The 15,610-nt window shown below is 46.3% G+C and overlaps 1 protein-coding gene across 1 annotated transcript in view; it reads left to right on the top strand.

Moving 5' to 3' along the window:
- SHROOM3 (shroom family member 3) overlaps positions 1 to 15,610 on the top strand; it is a 150,294-nt gene that overhangs the window by 101,736 nt on the left and 32,948 nt on the right. The window contains exon 3 of the mRNA XM_074154614.1: positions 15,436 to 15,564. Within this exon, the coding sequence (XP_074010715.1) occupies positions 15,436 to 15,564 (129 nt within the window). The remainder of the gene's footprint in view (positions 1 to 15,435; positions 15,565 to 15,610) is intronic.

Here is a 15,610-nt window from a genome sequence, read left to right as displayed (position 1 = left end):
ACTCCTGTAAACCAGAGGAGAGACAATGGCAGTGTTTCCCCAATTCTTGTACCAGTTTTAGACAAGCCCTGACTCCACTCCAAAAGCAGGATTTCACAGCCTCTCGCTGTCTCAGCCACCCTGTCTGACAGTCTCTGGGATGGCACTGTCCCTCATTTTGACAGTGGCAATCAAGCAGAGGGTGGGTCACCCTTCTCCTGTCGCAGCAGCTGCCTCTCTCTTGTGGATGCAACAGGTATATTCCCCGAGGGTCATCTGTCCCACGGAAGAGATGGAGAAGGATGTAAACTATCGATTTGCATGCTTATCTTTACAAGCATTTCCCTTTTCTTGGCAAGTACTGTGTTGAAAATAGGTGATTCACTCCAAAGAACCCAAAGTCGCAAGAGGATAGAAATATCTAAAACTTTGTGATACCCAAGTAGAGAGAAGAGACACGTAAGAAAAGACTATGTATTTTTGAAAGCAATCATTTGGGGGAGTTGTTATCCAAGTTTAATGCGAGTGAAGAGTTTGGCTACCCGTGATGTGATGCACGCTTGCCTGTATTCAGATGAGAGCCACTTCTCTAATCCTTTACATTCTGGTTGTACCAGTGCTTGAATTAGTGTCACTGTCCTTTGGATTTAAATAAACATGAAGAATTTCAATCATCAGTTGTTCTTGAGGGAAGAAGGTGGGGTGGCTTTTTTTGATGTAGTAGAGCAGAATTGCTGTATTGGCTCAGTGCTAGTGGTAGGGAGAAGGATCAGAAGGGTAAATTTGTGCCTTTCAAAGAGGAATCTGATGGAAATGAAACCAGCCCGCTTCACCCTGATTAGATTTCATCATGTTGTGACTTCAGCATCCTGGCAACAAGGGTGAAGATTTGAGAAACATCCAAAAGTTGAAAGGACACAGTTCCTATGGGTTATCAGTGTATCTTTTTTTTTTTTTTTTTTTTTTTTTTTTTTTTTTTAAATCTCATCTTTACTATTCTTTCAGCACTTAAAACAGCATTGAAGAAAAGTATTCAGCCAGACAATAAAAATAACCAGGCCAAGTGCTCTCCAGCAGTGACCTGATCCCGTCTCGTGTGTTATGGAGGGCACAGATTCCTCTGCAGTTACAAGCAGGCTCCAGGCTGGAGACAGACTCCATTTCAGACTAATTTAAGTAAAGTACGTGATGATAACTGAGGGCCGGTGCACAGTACAGTTATAGTGGGGACAGGGCCCCCCGTGCAAGATGGCTGCGTCCTAATCATGCTATGGCAGCTTAAGTTTCCCTGGATAGATGGGAGCAAATTTGTGCTGTAAGGCATAGCTCTAAAAACTAAGCTATAGCCCTGATGGAAATATCAAGCCTGGAGTCTGTTTGTCTTAATAGTGTGTTTTCCCATCTAAGCAGGGAGAAGTTACATAGCTCACAAGTTCTTTTTAGGTGGCTTTCCCAACATTTTGTCTGTTAAGGGTACGTATTGCTCCTGGCAGTTCCAGAAGGATTGTTAGATCCCAGGTCCAGAGGATGAGGAATAGGGTAGCAAGCATTTTAAAGAGAAACAAGAAAATGCAGGGCTAAAAGAAGGCCTAGCAACAGCATATAAACAAAACCAAAATCTCTCCTGTGTCTCAAGTGAGGGGCAAATATAAATCCAAATATCTTCACTGACGTACATCAGTCAAAAGACCTGGCACCGTCATTGTGTTTCACACAGTGTGAACTCCTTTTTGTGACGATGATGCAGAGGAAAGCCGGGTCTCTTTCCGGGCGCTGGCACAGGCATCTTCAGCAGAGTCATCTGGCAGAAGTTAAACTGGGCTGATTCCCTTCCCTGATTGTTTGCGGCTGCACCACGGCTGCACGCGTGGTGCTGTTAGCACACCCAATGAGACGGTGTACACCACCACCCAGGGGCAGGAATGATCCACGGGGAGAAGGAGAGTCTGCAGTATTTGAAGTGGCTCTTGCAGCCAAGGAGTTTGCCTTGTGAAATCATCGTGCTATTTGTTTGTCTTCCTGTGCAGACACATCTTTTGCCTGGGAGCTGTCTTACTCTGTGTTAATTTGAGTGCTTGATGCAGTGCAGTCCAGACCTCAGGATGCTGCTGCTCTGTGTTGGGGAAGAGACCAGTTAAGCCAGCAAAGCCTCTCCAGACCAGAGAGAGGTGTGTGTTGAGAGGTAGATTGAAAGGAAAAGATTTTATTTGGCCTAGTGGCGTTGTTGTGAAGGATGCCAAGCCTTCGGGCTGGAAACTGTGGGCTATCACTGTGCAAAGCAAAAAAGAAGCTTAGTTTCTAAGTGGCTAATGAGTTTACTACCTTGTTTCTGTCAAGGGTTTTGCAGGGGTGATGCTGATTAATGTCATGTCCTTTCCCCAAGGCTATCCCCTTCCTCTTCCATCTCACCAGGCTCAGTCTGACACCATTTATTAGTCTACTTGCACCTGATTTGTGCGAAATAAATATTGACACTGATGGTTCCTTAATAGGATTTAGGTTTGCTGTTCGCTCTGTGGAAGAGTTTGGCACTTTTAACTCAAATGACAATTTGTGTTTGGGACTGAGTCCACCACTACTTAATTTTGGAGGGTTGTTGTTTCTTTTTTTTAATGAGGATAGTCACAGCATGTCGTAAGTATGAGGAGAGGCTGAGACTGGGGATACGTATTGCCCCTCTTTTTCGTATTGACATGCAGAGCAGCGGTTTCCAGACTGTGACTACAGATGCATGTCCCTAGCAAAGACGCGGCGCCCTTTGGGAGGGTGCTGGTGTTCACACTGGGGAATAATATTTTTTCATATGAGCTGTCTTTCGTTAACTTGTAAATGGCCTTCTGCTTAGCTGTGGAAGACCTCAAGTCAGACTGCCAGTTAGCACTGCAGTGAGTGGTCATCTCCTCTGTGCTTTCTTAATGTGCTTGGAGCTGTTGTAAGGAAAAGCAGTTCATACTGTTTCAAACAGGGTGGTTTGGGCTGGATTTTTTAAGATGTGCCTTAAGTGACTTGTGAGGAAAGTCCCATTAAAAGCTGATAGGCATTTACGCTAAGTGTTTTTTTCTGGGTTTCCCAAGAGCAGTCAAAGGTTCTTTATCTACAGAGTAGCACCTTCATGTTCCCGGAACCCAGGAAGATTTGAGACATTTTCCTGGAAATCAATGCCATATGCTGATCTGTAGTGTAACTTCTCTTAACTGTTCCTGGAGGTGCTTTGTCCCATTGATGCTCAAGGGCAGCACCACCAGGGAAGACCCTGAGCTCATCCAGGTGAGTGTGTGAGCTTCCCTCAGACTCCACGGGTGCTAATCCAGCCCTGCCCTGCAGTGCACACAGTACAACATCCAAAGTCCCAGCTTCAGATCTTGCTTTGAGCCCAAGGAATGATTTGGGTCTGGACTCAGAATTGTCCAACCGGAATACGGTAGACAAGGTGATGGGGAAGAGTTTTCCTGTTGGCAGGGAGCATAGAAGAGCTCCCACACATAGGGCTGTGTATAGGAGAGATGCTTGTAGAGGCTTTTCAGCAGGAGGGAGGGAGAGGTTCTATTTATGCTGCATAACAATAGAGCTTAGTCCTAAACAGCCTGGAATTTCTACGTTCCCCAGTCCTGTGACTGAAAGAAAAATGTTCATGACTTCTTTGCCCTTAGCAGTTGTTCACATATCAGTGATGATGTTACTAATCCTGTTTCTACTGTAGGCTGTATAAGACTTCATTATGTAGACAGAGACGAGTTAACTCTTTACTTAGCTGTGCCGTGCGAAGACAGCTGGCGTCCCACCAGAGCCTGAGACTTGGCTGCTGGCAACTGCAAAGGTTTTTGTGGCTCCGGTATTACTTTCTCATCCATCTCTGTTTGGTGCTAATCATGAGACTCAAGCCCACTTGTCTTTTCCACCCTTAGAATGTTCCCCCAGCCCGCTGAAACTGGAATAATTGCTTTATTGTCGCTTACAGTCCTCCCTATTCTTCACCTCCCTCCCACTTCTTTTTTAAAATTAGCTGCTTTGTGCGTGTCCCCTGAGCGTGCCCCTCACCACTGGTGGCAGGAATGTGCGGTGGGGTGCCAGGGCTGCCTTTCCCGCACCACCAGCAGCCAGCTCGGGGTGGCCAGCCCCCCACCGCCCCGCACTCCAGCTGGCTTCACAGGGCAGGGGTAGGTGGCCAGCCCTTGCCTTTGTTGGAGCAGCCGCAGGTGCTGGGGGCCTCCATGGCCACCGGGAGGGAGGAGAGTCGGGAAGGCCAGTTCCTCCTTTGAGGTGGTTTGTGTGAGCACAGTGGGGATGCAGTGAGGCATAGCACCAGGCGAGAGGGGCCAAGGGTTCCTCTCTCATCTGATGTGTCTTGTCATGGCTGCAGTCCTCATCCTTTTCCAAACTCTTGTCAGATAGCTCTCATCCCTGCCGAACTGACAGATGCTAAAAATAATCTGAGTGACAAACAGATATTTTTTTTTTTAGCTTAGCAGCCAGCATTTCTGTATCTCACTTTGGCCATTCTCATCAAAAGTCAAAGAATCACAAAATGCTCAGAGGGCAGAGCCTTCGCTTGGGCACACTGCTGTAACCTGAATGGCTTCACTTCCATGGGTTTTGCTGCCCACATTGACTTGTAGCTGCATTATGGCTGAAGTTATAAAGAAGCTGTGAAAATACTGTTGCAGCGGGACAGTAACCACAGCAAACTCATTGTGCTCTTTATTAATAAAAATGCAAGGAGGCGATCAGCCAGATCGCAACTTTGCTGCGTCCAGAAGGCTTTTGTTTGCTCTGTGCTTATACCACACTGTGTGGACTCTGTATGTACCTGAAAAGCTCAAGTCTTTCTGCTGTTGCCAGGCTATTTTTGTGCCCTCCCTGGACCTGTACGTTGGTTTTCTACTGAACCTGTCCAGTTAACATGGTGCAGAGGAGGTATGATGAATCAATGATAACATTCCTTGCCTCAGGGATGGATGGACAACTAACAGGCGTAGCTGGGTTCTGTAGTAACCATATTTTTCCCTTCGCTTTTCTATACTACAGTTCCTGAGAGCTACAGTCTTTTAACTCAGTGTAAAATGATGCTGCAGGTGCTGCAGAGATTGTGTTTTTTAAAGCAGCTGGCCAAATCCTTATCTCCTTACTCGATCTATACTAATTTCTCACTTGAGCAAATCTCCTGCTGAAGTCCTGAGGAAGTAAATGGATGCTGTGTTGAGTAAAGGATTCAGGAATTTGTCCAGGAAGAGGTGGGTGAGTGGGATGGAGAAGCAGCTCATAAAAGTAGCTCATGTTCTGGGGACTAGGCATTGCTACACCCAGGAAGGTGATTTAGGCCTGTAAAATGCACTCCACCCCTCAACTCACTGCAATTAAAAGCTGCCATACCAGGAAACACTGCAAAATAATCAGGTTAGAGAGCAGAGGGACAGCTGAGATGCAGACTCGAGTTGATTCTTGATGTTGAATGTCCATCGTGCCTGTGACAAATCTGAATTTGAGGCTTTCTTCTGCCCCCTCTGAATGGTTGCTCAGATTGTCACTTGCTCAGTACCAGCCACTGAGACCAGTTTTTCAAAAAACAGCTGAGCTACTGTTCCAGCACTTCAGTAACATCCATATTTTCAAATGAGAGCGGCTAGGGTAAAAATTTCAGGACATATTCCCTAAAGTGCAATGTGTACACAAGCCAGGAAGAGAGATCCAGCTGTGCTGGCGGAAGAGATTAATGCCCTCGCTTGCTCATCAGTGCCAGAGATCTCATCCATCTGCCACTGGAACAGTTCATGTAAGCACTCCCTTAATCTTTAGCTTTAAACCATTTAAATTGTTGGTCTGAACTGACCTAGTTTGTTTTGCCTTTAACATATTAGGAAGTGCTCACGCAAACCACTGCACTGGCAGATCGAGTCTGGCTCCAGCTCCTACGTGCTGTTGGAAAAAGTTCCCGGTGTGGGTTAGTCTTGCCTTCAGGTCTCAGATCTGCACCCTGTGGCCATGTCCCAGGTGGGACATGTCTTGCCTGACATTCAGACCCCTCCGTAGGACAGCCTTTTCATATCTGGGAAATATCACTGTTTTGAAGGGTGAGTGTAAAAAGAGTAATTCTGGGAAAGTGTCTTCTGCTTATTAAATCTCTGTCTGTGAACATAACTATTTTTTCAGCATGGAGGGCTTCTAGTCTTTTCCCATGGAATCATGTTAATTCCCTAATCCTAAAATGGAAAACAGTCCTTATTTTATGAGAGTATGACTTTTGCTTCCTTCTTACGTCTGCCTGTCTTTGTAGGAGCTGCAATTATTTTTTTTTCATTTACCCTTGTCCTTTAGAGCCAGCTTGTGCTTTGTTTTGTACTATGTAAAAAAAGTTAAATGTTGCAATTTATACAGAATGAGTTTTGATCAGTATGATTCAGCATTGGGATACCCCAGAACCTGTAAAGATAATATTGTTGTTTTACCTGTTTGTGGTAGTCGTGGTCATTAAAGGGACAGATGTGTTAATAATTCTTCTGCTTGCATGAGCTCTGCAGTACATCGTCTTCATTTTGTGCACAGCTGACTAACGGATCTGAGCACTTCTGCACCTCAGAGAAAGTTGATCCCAATCTTTTAAGGCCAGGTCTGAAAGATTGTTCCTTGTGGCCTCTTGGTCCTGAACAGCCCATGAAGAGGGGTGATGCTCTGATTCCCCAAGCAAATCCCATAGTGTCCCCAAAAGCCGGTGTGACTTGGTGTCTCTGAAAAAACTCAAGAGATGTTCAACAATAGTCAAGAACAAGTCTATAGCTAGTCCTGTTAATCTTGGGATAGAATAGAATGAAAATGTCATTTGTGTTTTTACTTTGACACAATAAGTAGGTAGACCTGTTTACTAAGGGGATTAAAACTCTTTCTGTACAAGGTGCGGGAAAGGATTTCATTTACATGTAAAGTCAAGGTGCAGGGCAGATTTAAGTCCACTTTTTTGTGGTGGTACCATGTGACAGACCAAGACAGTTGTAACCTCTCAAGTCTCACCTCCTGAGAAGGTGAGGTCTCCCCTGAGCAGGCAGAGTACTAACTTACACCAGCTGAAGATGAGAGTCCTTTACTTCCATTTAACTACATCCAGAATTACTACTTTACAGAATTAAGCCACAATCCTTGAAAGATTTGGGCCAGAGCTGCACAGAGCACACGTCACTGTGTGGGAACACCAGTAGTCTGCAAAGGCTCCTGAGCTTGATGGATAGAGCAAAATCATGGCCAGCAACAAGCCCACCTTGTGCACAGCAGTAAAAGCCCAGCTACGCACAGATTTGGTGCTGTGGCACTGGGCATTTGGAATTATTATGGGAATTACTATTCCTATAATAAAAAGAATGACCTTTTATTATATATCAGTGTGTACAACGCAGGAATGGTGGGCTTCCGTGCCTGAACAGGCAGGCTCTCTGGGTGGTACCGTGGCACAACCAGTGAGCTATAATTGAGTATAACCGTAAACTTCTCTTACAAAGAGCCAGGAATTGACTAGCGATAAAAGCTAATTTCTCAGCCCTTACAGGTTCTTCCTTCCAGCTAGGGTCCAGGTCTTTTTGGCAGGGCCACACAGAGAACCGTGCACTCCAGCCGCCGGCTGGGCAGCACAAGAAAAGACTCCGGTCTTCAGGGCTGCGTGCCCAGCTGCCTGCCTGCGTGCTGAATTCACACACGCTGTCTGAGGGCGAACTACTCATGCAAAGCAGGGGAAGGCCCACATTTCAGAAAGCACTGATTTAGGGTGTCTTTAAAAGGGTGGCAGTCTCTGGGGTCGAGTTCTGGGTGCAGTGGAATGCCTATTGTGAAACCTGAAGACCAAAGCAAGCGCTACATATTGTGGACCCAAATGCAGCTGGCACGAACCAAAAATGTGCATGTGAGTGCCTTTCTAAGTACCCAGTAATCCTCCAGGGCAAAACGAGGATTAGGTCTCTCTCACAGACAAAGAGGGAGTTCATTTTCTCAAAGATCCCTTGGCCAATACCAAATGAAGTGAGGAACCCCAGTGAATGCGAATACTCCTTTCAAATCTCTGCTTGCAAACAGGTACGGCGCCGAAGCAGCTTGTTTGTGTGGGTCTATACAAACACAGTGCAGCCAGATTGTGGGATTGAGGTCAGGTCAAATAAAACCCATCCAATCTCAGAGAAAAGGGAAAGCCAGAAAAACACTGGACAAGTGGGACAAGATGGTGTTGCACAGTCAAACTGCAGTTTGCTTTCTCCGGGTTTTTTCTCGGTGGACCAGAAGGTCAGGGCTTATTGAAGTTGTTTAAGTTGCTGTTGCATAAATGAAGAGCCCTCCTAGAAGGAAAGCTGGGAGTCTGAATTAATTCCAAGTGACTTCTCAGCCTCAGTGTTTCTTTGCCCTGAAATACCGCGTGCTCAGGGTGACCACGTAGGAGCCATTAGATTGAAAGTGGTGGTTGATTGAATGTGAGATGTATCCATCTAAAATTTGCCATCCCAAGACAGGTCTGTGATTTCTTAGCCCTTTGATTTGCCTTCAAGCAATGGCCTGTGCATTTAGAAAAGTACAAGCCGCCTCTGCACTGTTCCTGGAAAAATTCTTCTTTTCCCTTTTGGTGATTGGCTTATGGCACAAAGGTCAGCTCTACTAATCCTGTCTTAACAGATATCAGCATGGATGTGCCTGTGATGCATAAAAAAAGATTTGTATTAAATAGCCCTGTTTCTCAGAAGCAGCAGCCAGCAGCATTCTGACTGGGTTTGGGATGTGTAGTTTCTTACCATCTGAATCCACACATCAATATTATTGTTTCTACTTGAAACATGGATCTTGCTGCGGAACTCTGGGAAGAATACCTAATTCGGTCCCAAGATTCGTGTGCTCGATGAGCCTTATTGAGATTTCAAAACCTGTCTTGCTTTGCGTTGGGATGGAAATTCCTTCCAGGGGTTTTCACAGGTGGAACCTGTAGCGTTTTGAGGTCTCTGTGAAACAGCCTTGAATTCCTTATCTGCCTCATTAGACTGTGGAATTGAACCTGGCTCTTCCCCACCTCAGGTGAGTGTCCTAAGTGGCAGGCTGGAGATTTTACCCAGGAACTTAGAGACTTTTCCTGGCAAAAGCTTTAGTCCAAACTGCATGCCCTCCAAAGAGAAGTTTCAGTTCAATTTATGAGAATTTTTCGGATGGAAAAAAAAAAAAAATTGTCCACCTATTTCCAGCTCATCCTGACTCTTTGTCTGGCTTGGGGGTTCCATGAGCACAGATTAACAAACCTGTGCAGACGCTGCCTCTATCAGCTAAGACCCACATGTGCTCTGTCCAGGAGAGGACCTGGGCCTTTGTGCTCTGACACACAGGGCACTTCCACTTCAGCCAAAGGAGATTCTGTGAGTGTGACAGATATGTGGATTACGGGCTATTTCTGGATCAGCTGCAGGAGGTAACAAAATAAGAAATACGTAAGCAATCCAGTCTTTTCACTTCAGGCGGAGCAGGAGGACCTACAAAGCAGCATGCCCGCTGGTGAGTGCAAGGTCGGTGCCCGGGATGAGCGTGGTCTCTCTCCTGTTCCGCAGCCCTTCCCAGGGGAGCCCCTCTGCTTAACAGCACAGAGGAGGCAGGAAGGCTTTCTGTTTGCCGAGAGATGGGGAACTGTTCTGGAGGCGGTGTTTTCATTCACAAGGAGACGTAATTCCAGCTCATCAGCTGCTGAGAGCTCGTCTGTAGCCTGCAGGATGAGGATAGCCAGAGGTGAAGCTGCCGAACTCTCCTTATGTCACTTGGCTGAGCCGGGGATCTCAGGATGCCCTGTGACATTGTGTAACACGGGGTGCTATAAGGATAAAACTGCAGCCTTAACTCCTTCATCTCCCTCCTTGCGGGGTTGTCAGAGCTGAGTTCTGCTTTGTTACTGCTTCTCCTTATTTTTGTGTCTGTGCTGTGCTGTTGGCCGTTTCTGTAGTGAAGGAGAGTTGCTTCATGTTCTGATTTAAGACAAAGAATGCCTACAAATCGCTGTGGAACTTGGAAAAGGAGCTCCTTGCTTTAATCTCAATTTCAGAAGTGTCAGCATGTGAGCAGTTATTTTTCTAGGAATGCTTTTAATTCTGGTAGTGGTTATAAACATTCCTGTTGATCCCGAATGATTTACAGATCAGAATTCAAGCTCCATCCTCTTTTCTAGGAATAACATTAGGCTTAGAAGTAATGAGACATTAAAAATTACTAAACCTATTAACATTTGGGGATTTGATCCTCTGGGCCTTAAGTCTTCTATTTCTGTGGCAGCAAACCTGGTGTTAGTTTAAAATAAGTAATCATGACTTCAAGAGGTGGAACCATTAGAAGAATACCTATTATGATCTCTTTAAAAAAAAAAAACAAACTTTAATAGTTTTTAAACATAGTTGCAGGTGCTGTTTATGGATGATCTCAGCCATACCCTGGACTCATACCTGGAACTATAGACAGCTAAGCAGAAAAGTAGAGTACAGGATGGTAGTGCTAAAAGAAGAAGTATAAGGCTGATGTGCTGGAGAACAAACACTATGAGTAGACAAAACTTCAGAAGTTTGGTTTTGTATGGCTTCCCTGGGTAAAACCTCTCTCCTCTTTGGGAATTGTCGCCAGGCAGCTGAGCTCACACCGCAGCGTTTCATCAATGAGAGCAGTGATTTATGCTACTTCAATTACTTAGGGAATTACTTTTATGAAACATGGAGTTTAATTTATTGAGAATAATATCTCTGCAGACCCTGGCTGGAGTTGGTCAGCTGGTTCAGACATAATTGTTGGGGGATCTGCTGGGCAGAGGCACGCAACCCCACTTATCGTCTAGGCTTGATTTAGGAAACCAATCTGTACTGGAATGTGGAGATTATAAATAAGGATAAGGAAGACCGAAGAAAGTGAGAAAGAAGAGCCAAGAGCCCAAAAGGTTAAGATAATGGTCTGAAACGTTTCAAGTATGCAGGTAACGGGAGGTCAGCGCTGGAGGCAGATAAGGCAGCCAGAGGAGGTCAGAGTCATCTATGGTCAGAAGCAAAGGATCTCCCTAAAACAGCGAATGAGTTCTGCAGGAATTGTGACAGCTTGGGAAGGACATGAGACATCAGATGGCAGCGATGAGCAAACCAGTCTTGCAGGGAGCTGATTAACGTGAAATAAGGCCACCCGTGCTTTCTTGTAGAGGTCTCAGGAGGGTAGTAAAAAACAGGGAAAGTTTCGATGATGTCTGTTTCAGAAAAAGCATTGCTGGGTGTGCTGAGGAGATATTACTGCATGGGGTCAAGAGGTGCTGCCTCTTTCCTCTGGCGGCTGGTGCTCTGCAGAAGGCAGAGGCAACCAACCTGTGGGGCAATGAAACTTCTGAGGAGCAGGCTTTTCTTTAAAAAAGGCTTAAATCTGTAGTGCTGTATTCTTTTGCTGTTTGTCAAGCAAATATCAAGAAAAAACTCCTAACAGGCCATATTTTTAGATGAGGGAAAAGCTGAGCATAGTGGCTTTGTACAGCTATTCATTAACATGGGCGGTATTAAATACCACAGGCACAATGGAAGCAGCGAGTATAAATAACAGTTCATAATTAAACATGAACTTTGCAGAAAAGGAAAGATTTCAGAGGCAGCTGCCAGCCTCAGGTGGGAGGTAAAGGAGTTTTAAATAGAACGTGCAAGGTTTCCTGTCTCCTGTTTGCGAGCTTTAGAAACAACATGATAACAAAAAGAACAACTGCAGGCCACTCCTTGCCAGGGATACTTTTTAGCTATGTGATTGTGAGGAGGCACTTTACAACATCCCGAAATAAAATGCAGCCCCAACCTAAAAGAGCATCCCAGCAGGCTGGGTGCTGTTGCAGGGAGCTATCACACTGTGCCATCCCGTCCCAGGGGCAGCTCGGGCTTTAGAACGGTCTCTCTAAGGAGCAGGCGTGAGTGGTGACAGTCAAGATCAAGGTAGGCCCTTGACGTCTTTGCACTTGGGTGGCTTTTTCCGTGTTATGGTTGAAGAAGTATCTTTATAGAGATTAGCACACTCCTGGTCATTAGACTGAGCTGCCTTAGAAAATGATTTAGAAATGTCTTAAAAAATCTTCTGGGATAAGCAGTCAGGTCGCTTGACTGAGTGTGAGGCAGAAGCTGCAAGGTGGTGGAAAGGTGCTGAGTTTGTGGGTCCTGTTTGGGGGAGGTCTCCACCTCTGGAGCTGCAGTCCTGATGCTGGCCTCAGGTGTTTTCCCTGCTCAGCCAGCTCTGCTCTCACTGGAGGCACCCCTGCATGGGCATCTGGCAAAACCCCCGGCGGCGGTGGCTGCTGAAGAGCTGCTGTGCTCTGCTCCATCCCTGATGTGTGTGTGCTTCACTGGTGGAAGGATCCTCATCTCTTGTGTTCCCCACTGGGCTTGATTAATGGTGTTATTTATAGACTGGCTGATTAGTTTTCAATGTCTTATTGAGCCCGCTGTTCCACACAGAGCTCAGTAATTATCGTTTTTTAAGAGGCTCGGGAAAAACCCCATTGCATTTCCTTCTTACCCCCAAACAACAACCCCAGAGCACATGCAGACACTAATTAACGTTTCTTTGTCTCTGTGAGGTAAACCCCAAAGTTATGCATGCTGGCAAGCACGGGTTTCTCACTGTGCGAGGGGGAACACCCAAGCTGCTTACCCTCCCACTCCTTGTAGCTGCTGATTGTGAGGGTCGGGTCTGTGTGTATCCATATGGGAACGCTTGGAAATGACTTACTCAGAAAGCTCTGCTCGCAGCTCAGTTTGGAGTCTGTGCTGTCTCTTGCTTTCTTCATATGTTAAGAAAACTGTTTAAAAAAAAAAAAAAAAAGGAGACCCTAAGTGCTGAAAGATCACTAGGCTGTGGTGACCGGGAAGCTGTAGGCACTTACTCCTTAATATCAGTTTCTCAGGCTGCTTATTACTCCTTTTAATGTATTTGGCACAGGGGAGATTTCCCAGTCCTAAATATTGTTACTGGCTACTTCGGAGGTAGCTGACTGCTCGAGAGAGGAGATGAGCAGCTTTACTCACTGCAGGAGTACAGCTATTGTGCAGCTTGGGAGAGCCAAAGTCTGCTATTCAGGAAACAAATAGGAAGGTTATGTCTGAGCACTGCCAGCGGTGTGTTAGGAAAGGTCATTGCTGATCCGAGGCATCTCCTATGAACGTGGCAAAGGTCGTCTTCTACTGTGTCAGTATCTGCTTTCAAACAGGTTGAAACAGCACTCTGAGAATTGTCTCAAAGAAATCTCCTTGACTTTGTTTCGGTGTTGGGATGAGGGTTATAGCACAGTGGCAGTTGGCAGCACTTTGGGACATCCAGATGCCTTTTCCAAAAGGTCTCAGCACCTGCATTGCTCCTCAAAAAGGCATTGGCACTTCTGCAAATAAGGCTGCTGGACCAGCCCCTGGTAGTGACCCACCAACCAGCTCAGACTCATTCAAGGGTTACCCTGAATCAATGAGGAGTGGTCACAGCCCAGTGCCTGTTCTCCCTTTCAGACTAAGGTTGTGTCACCCCAGCCTGGAACTGCCTGTGAAGGATCTGCAGGTAAACTGTATCTTCTCTTCATGGCCCCGTTAGCAAACCAGGGAGGTGTAAGTGGTGGTAGTTCCCTGTCTGGGAAATGAGGCCTGAGTAGGGAGGTCAGGATTTGCCCCGGAGTTAAGACAAGTGCCACTGCTGAGATCCTTTCCCCTCTAATGGGATCCTGCCACGATGCTGTCAGCGAGACACCTCATTAGGCTTCACATGATACACAGCAGCCTTGCCACAAATTCGAGATGTGCTTAAATGCTCCCAGGGGCTTTGTGGGGCCCCTTGTCACAGAAATCTCTCAGGGCCAGTGTTGTAGGGGCAGAAATGCAGTTCTTTGTGGCTGGGACTATCTCTCCGGGGTTTCCATACAAAGCCTTAAACAGAGGACTTTGTCCTCTAAACACTGCAGCTGTAAATATATTTTGCTTACAAAATTGTATACCTATTTGTATATTCAAATTTTTTATGTACAATCTTTTAAACCCTCATCTGTAGCTGGCCTTCTGTCCTATCTCTATCTATCTCTACTCCAAAAATTAGTATTTTTTCATGGTAAACTTGGAAAGCAAAGAGAATTGGAGCAGTCAGCTGTGCTGGTACTTCACAGGGCTGCAGTAAAGGAGGTTGTGCTCCTGGTATATAGCAAGGCTGGTACAGGAGCAGGGAGATGTCTAGTGTGATGAGGGGCTTGACATCATCTCAGAGGAGAGGGGTGGCAGAGACAAAGCAGAACTGGATTTGGCACACGGAAAGAAAAGGCAGCTAAGGCAGGATTTGGGGTAAAATTTGGATGAAGATAAGCAGGGCAAGCAAAAAGGCTGTTCTGGACCAGTCGCTTTCCCTAATCTAGGTGAAAGTGCTGCTGCGCTTCCCTGCTATATCTCATCCGCAATGTGAGGCTTAACATTCCTGCCTGGCACGTGGGGGCTTGGGGAGGGAGCGTGGGGGAGGACCGAGCCGGACACAAAGACGGCTGGCCTCTCACCGGAATGGCATCCAAGCCATCTCAGCTATCCAAAGCCCCAGATGCCGGCATGTGCGCTCAGCCTGCAGCGCACTAAGCACACAACAAGAGGCAATTACAGCGCACCTCGGGCCAGGGCCCGCTGCGGGCTGAGGGAGGCACAGAGGGGGTCCTTTCAGACACGCTTTTATTCAGCATGGGGGTTCCTTGAGAAAGCAGAAACTTCATATCTCTCCCGCGTTTCAGTGCTAAAAATGGGAGCAAGGGGGAATACTGGACCATTTCAGGCTCTCTCCTGTGCCTGGGAGAAGTAAGGAGCTGAAGTGATGGTTACATGATGTTTGTGTGACTTCTGCACGCATGTGATGAAGCGGGGTAAATATTTGTTGTCTAACGTTGTGGAAATATCAGTGGGGGGGGGATAGGCTTCTCTTTCTTGCTTTCACTGTGTGGACCTTTCTCTTAGCTTTGCTCTTGTGTGTTCAGAGTGTTCCCTGAGCTCTCATAAGGTGGTTCCATGTGGAAAAGGCATATCGCACAGTGGAAGCTCTAAACTCCACACTTAGAGATTAAGAGTCCCAAAATACAGATGTAGGATAATTAGTTTTGTGCCATGGATGCTGCAGCTGATCTCACTCCTGTGTGCTGAGAAGCAGTTCTACTATAATTGTGCAGCTCCTCCAAAACAGTTGTGAGGGGCACTCGCAGGGGCTGAGCACTGCCTAGGTATAATGGAGAGCAAAATCTCACTCTTATAGCATCCTGGGCAACGACATAGAGAAGGAAAGGGAGACGTGGCTTTCTGTGAAATTTTCTTTGCACTTTTTAAAGACTAGACTGATGGCCCTGCCTTGCCCTCTGGGTCTGTGTATTGCCTTCTTTTCTAAAATCCTTATTAAATTTAGGGTACAAGGGCTAACGTTTTTGTGTGACGGTGTTTACATGGCCTTGGTTTCTTTTGACAGGGACACACATGCAGCAAAGCGATGCACCGACCTGTCTCCCAATCTGCTCAGTCCAGAATGCATGACCACTGACTTTCAGCCCAGCAAAGCCACGTGGTCGGGAGGAGTTAAATTACGGCTGAAGACCAGGTGAGAATGTGTGTGTCTGTGTCCCTGTCTGCTGTGTGTGTTTTGC

Source organism: Numenius arquata, chromosome 10 (genome assembly GCF_964106895.1).
Source record: "Numenius arquata chromosome 10, bNumArq3.hap1.1, whole genome shotgun sequence".
NCBI classification, from domain to species: Eukaryota; Metazoa; Chordata; class Aves; order Charadriiformes; family Scolopacidae; genus Numenius; species Numenius arquata.
The sequence above is the reverse complement of the archived record's forward strand: the minus strand, read 5'-3'. Positions and strand labels throughout refer to the sequence as shown.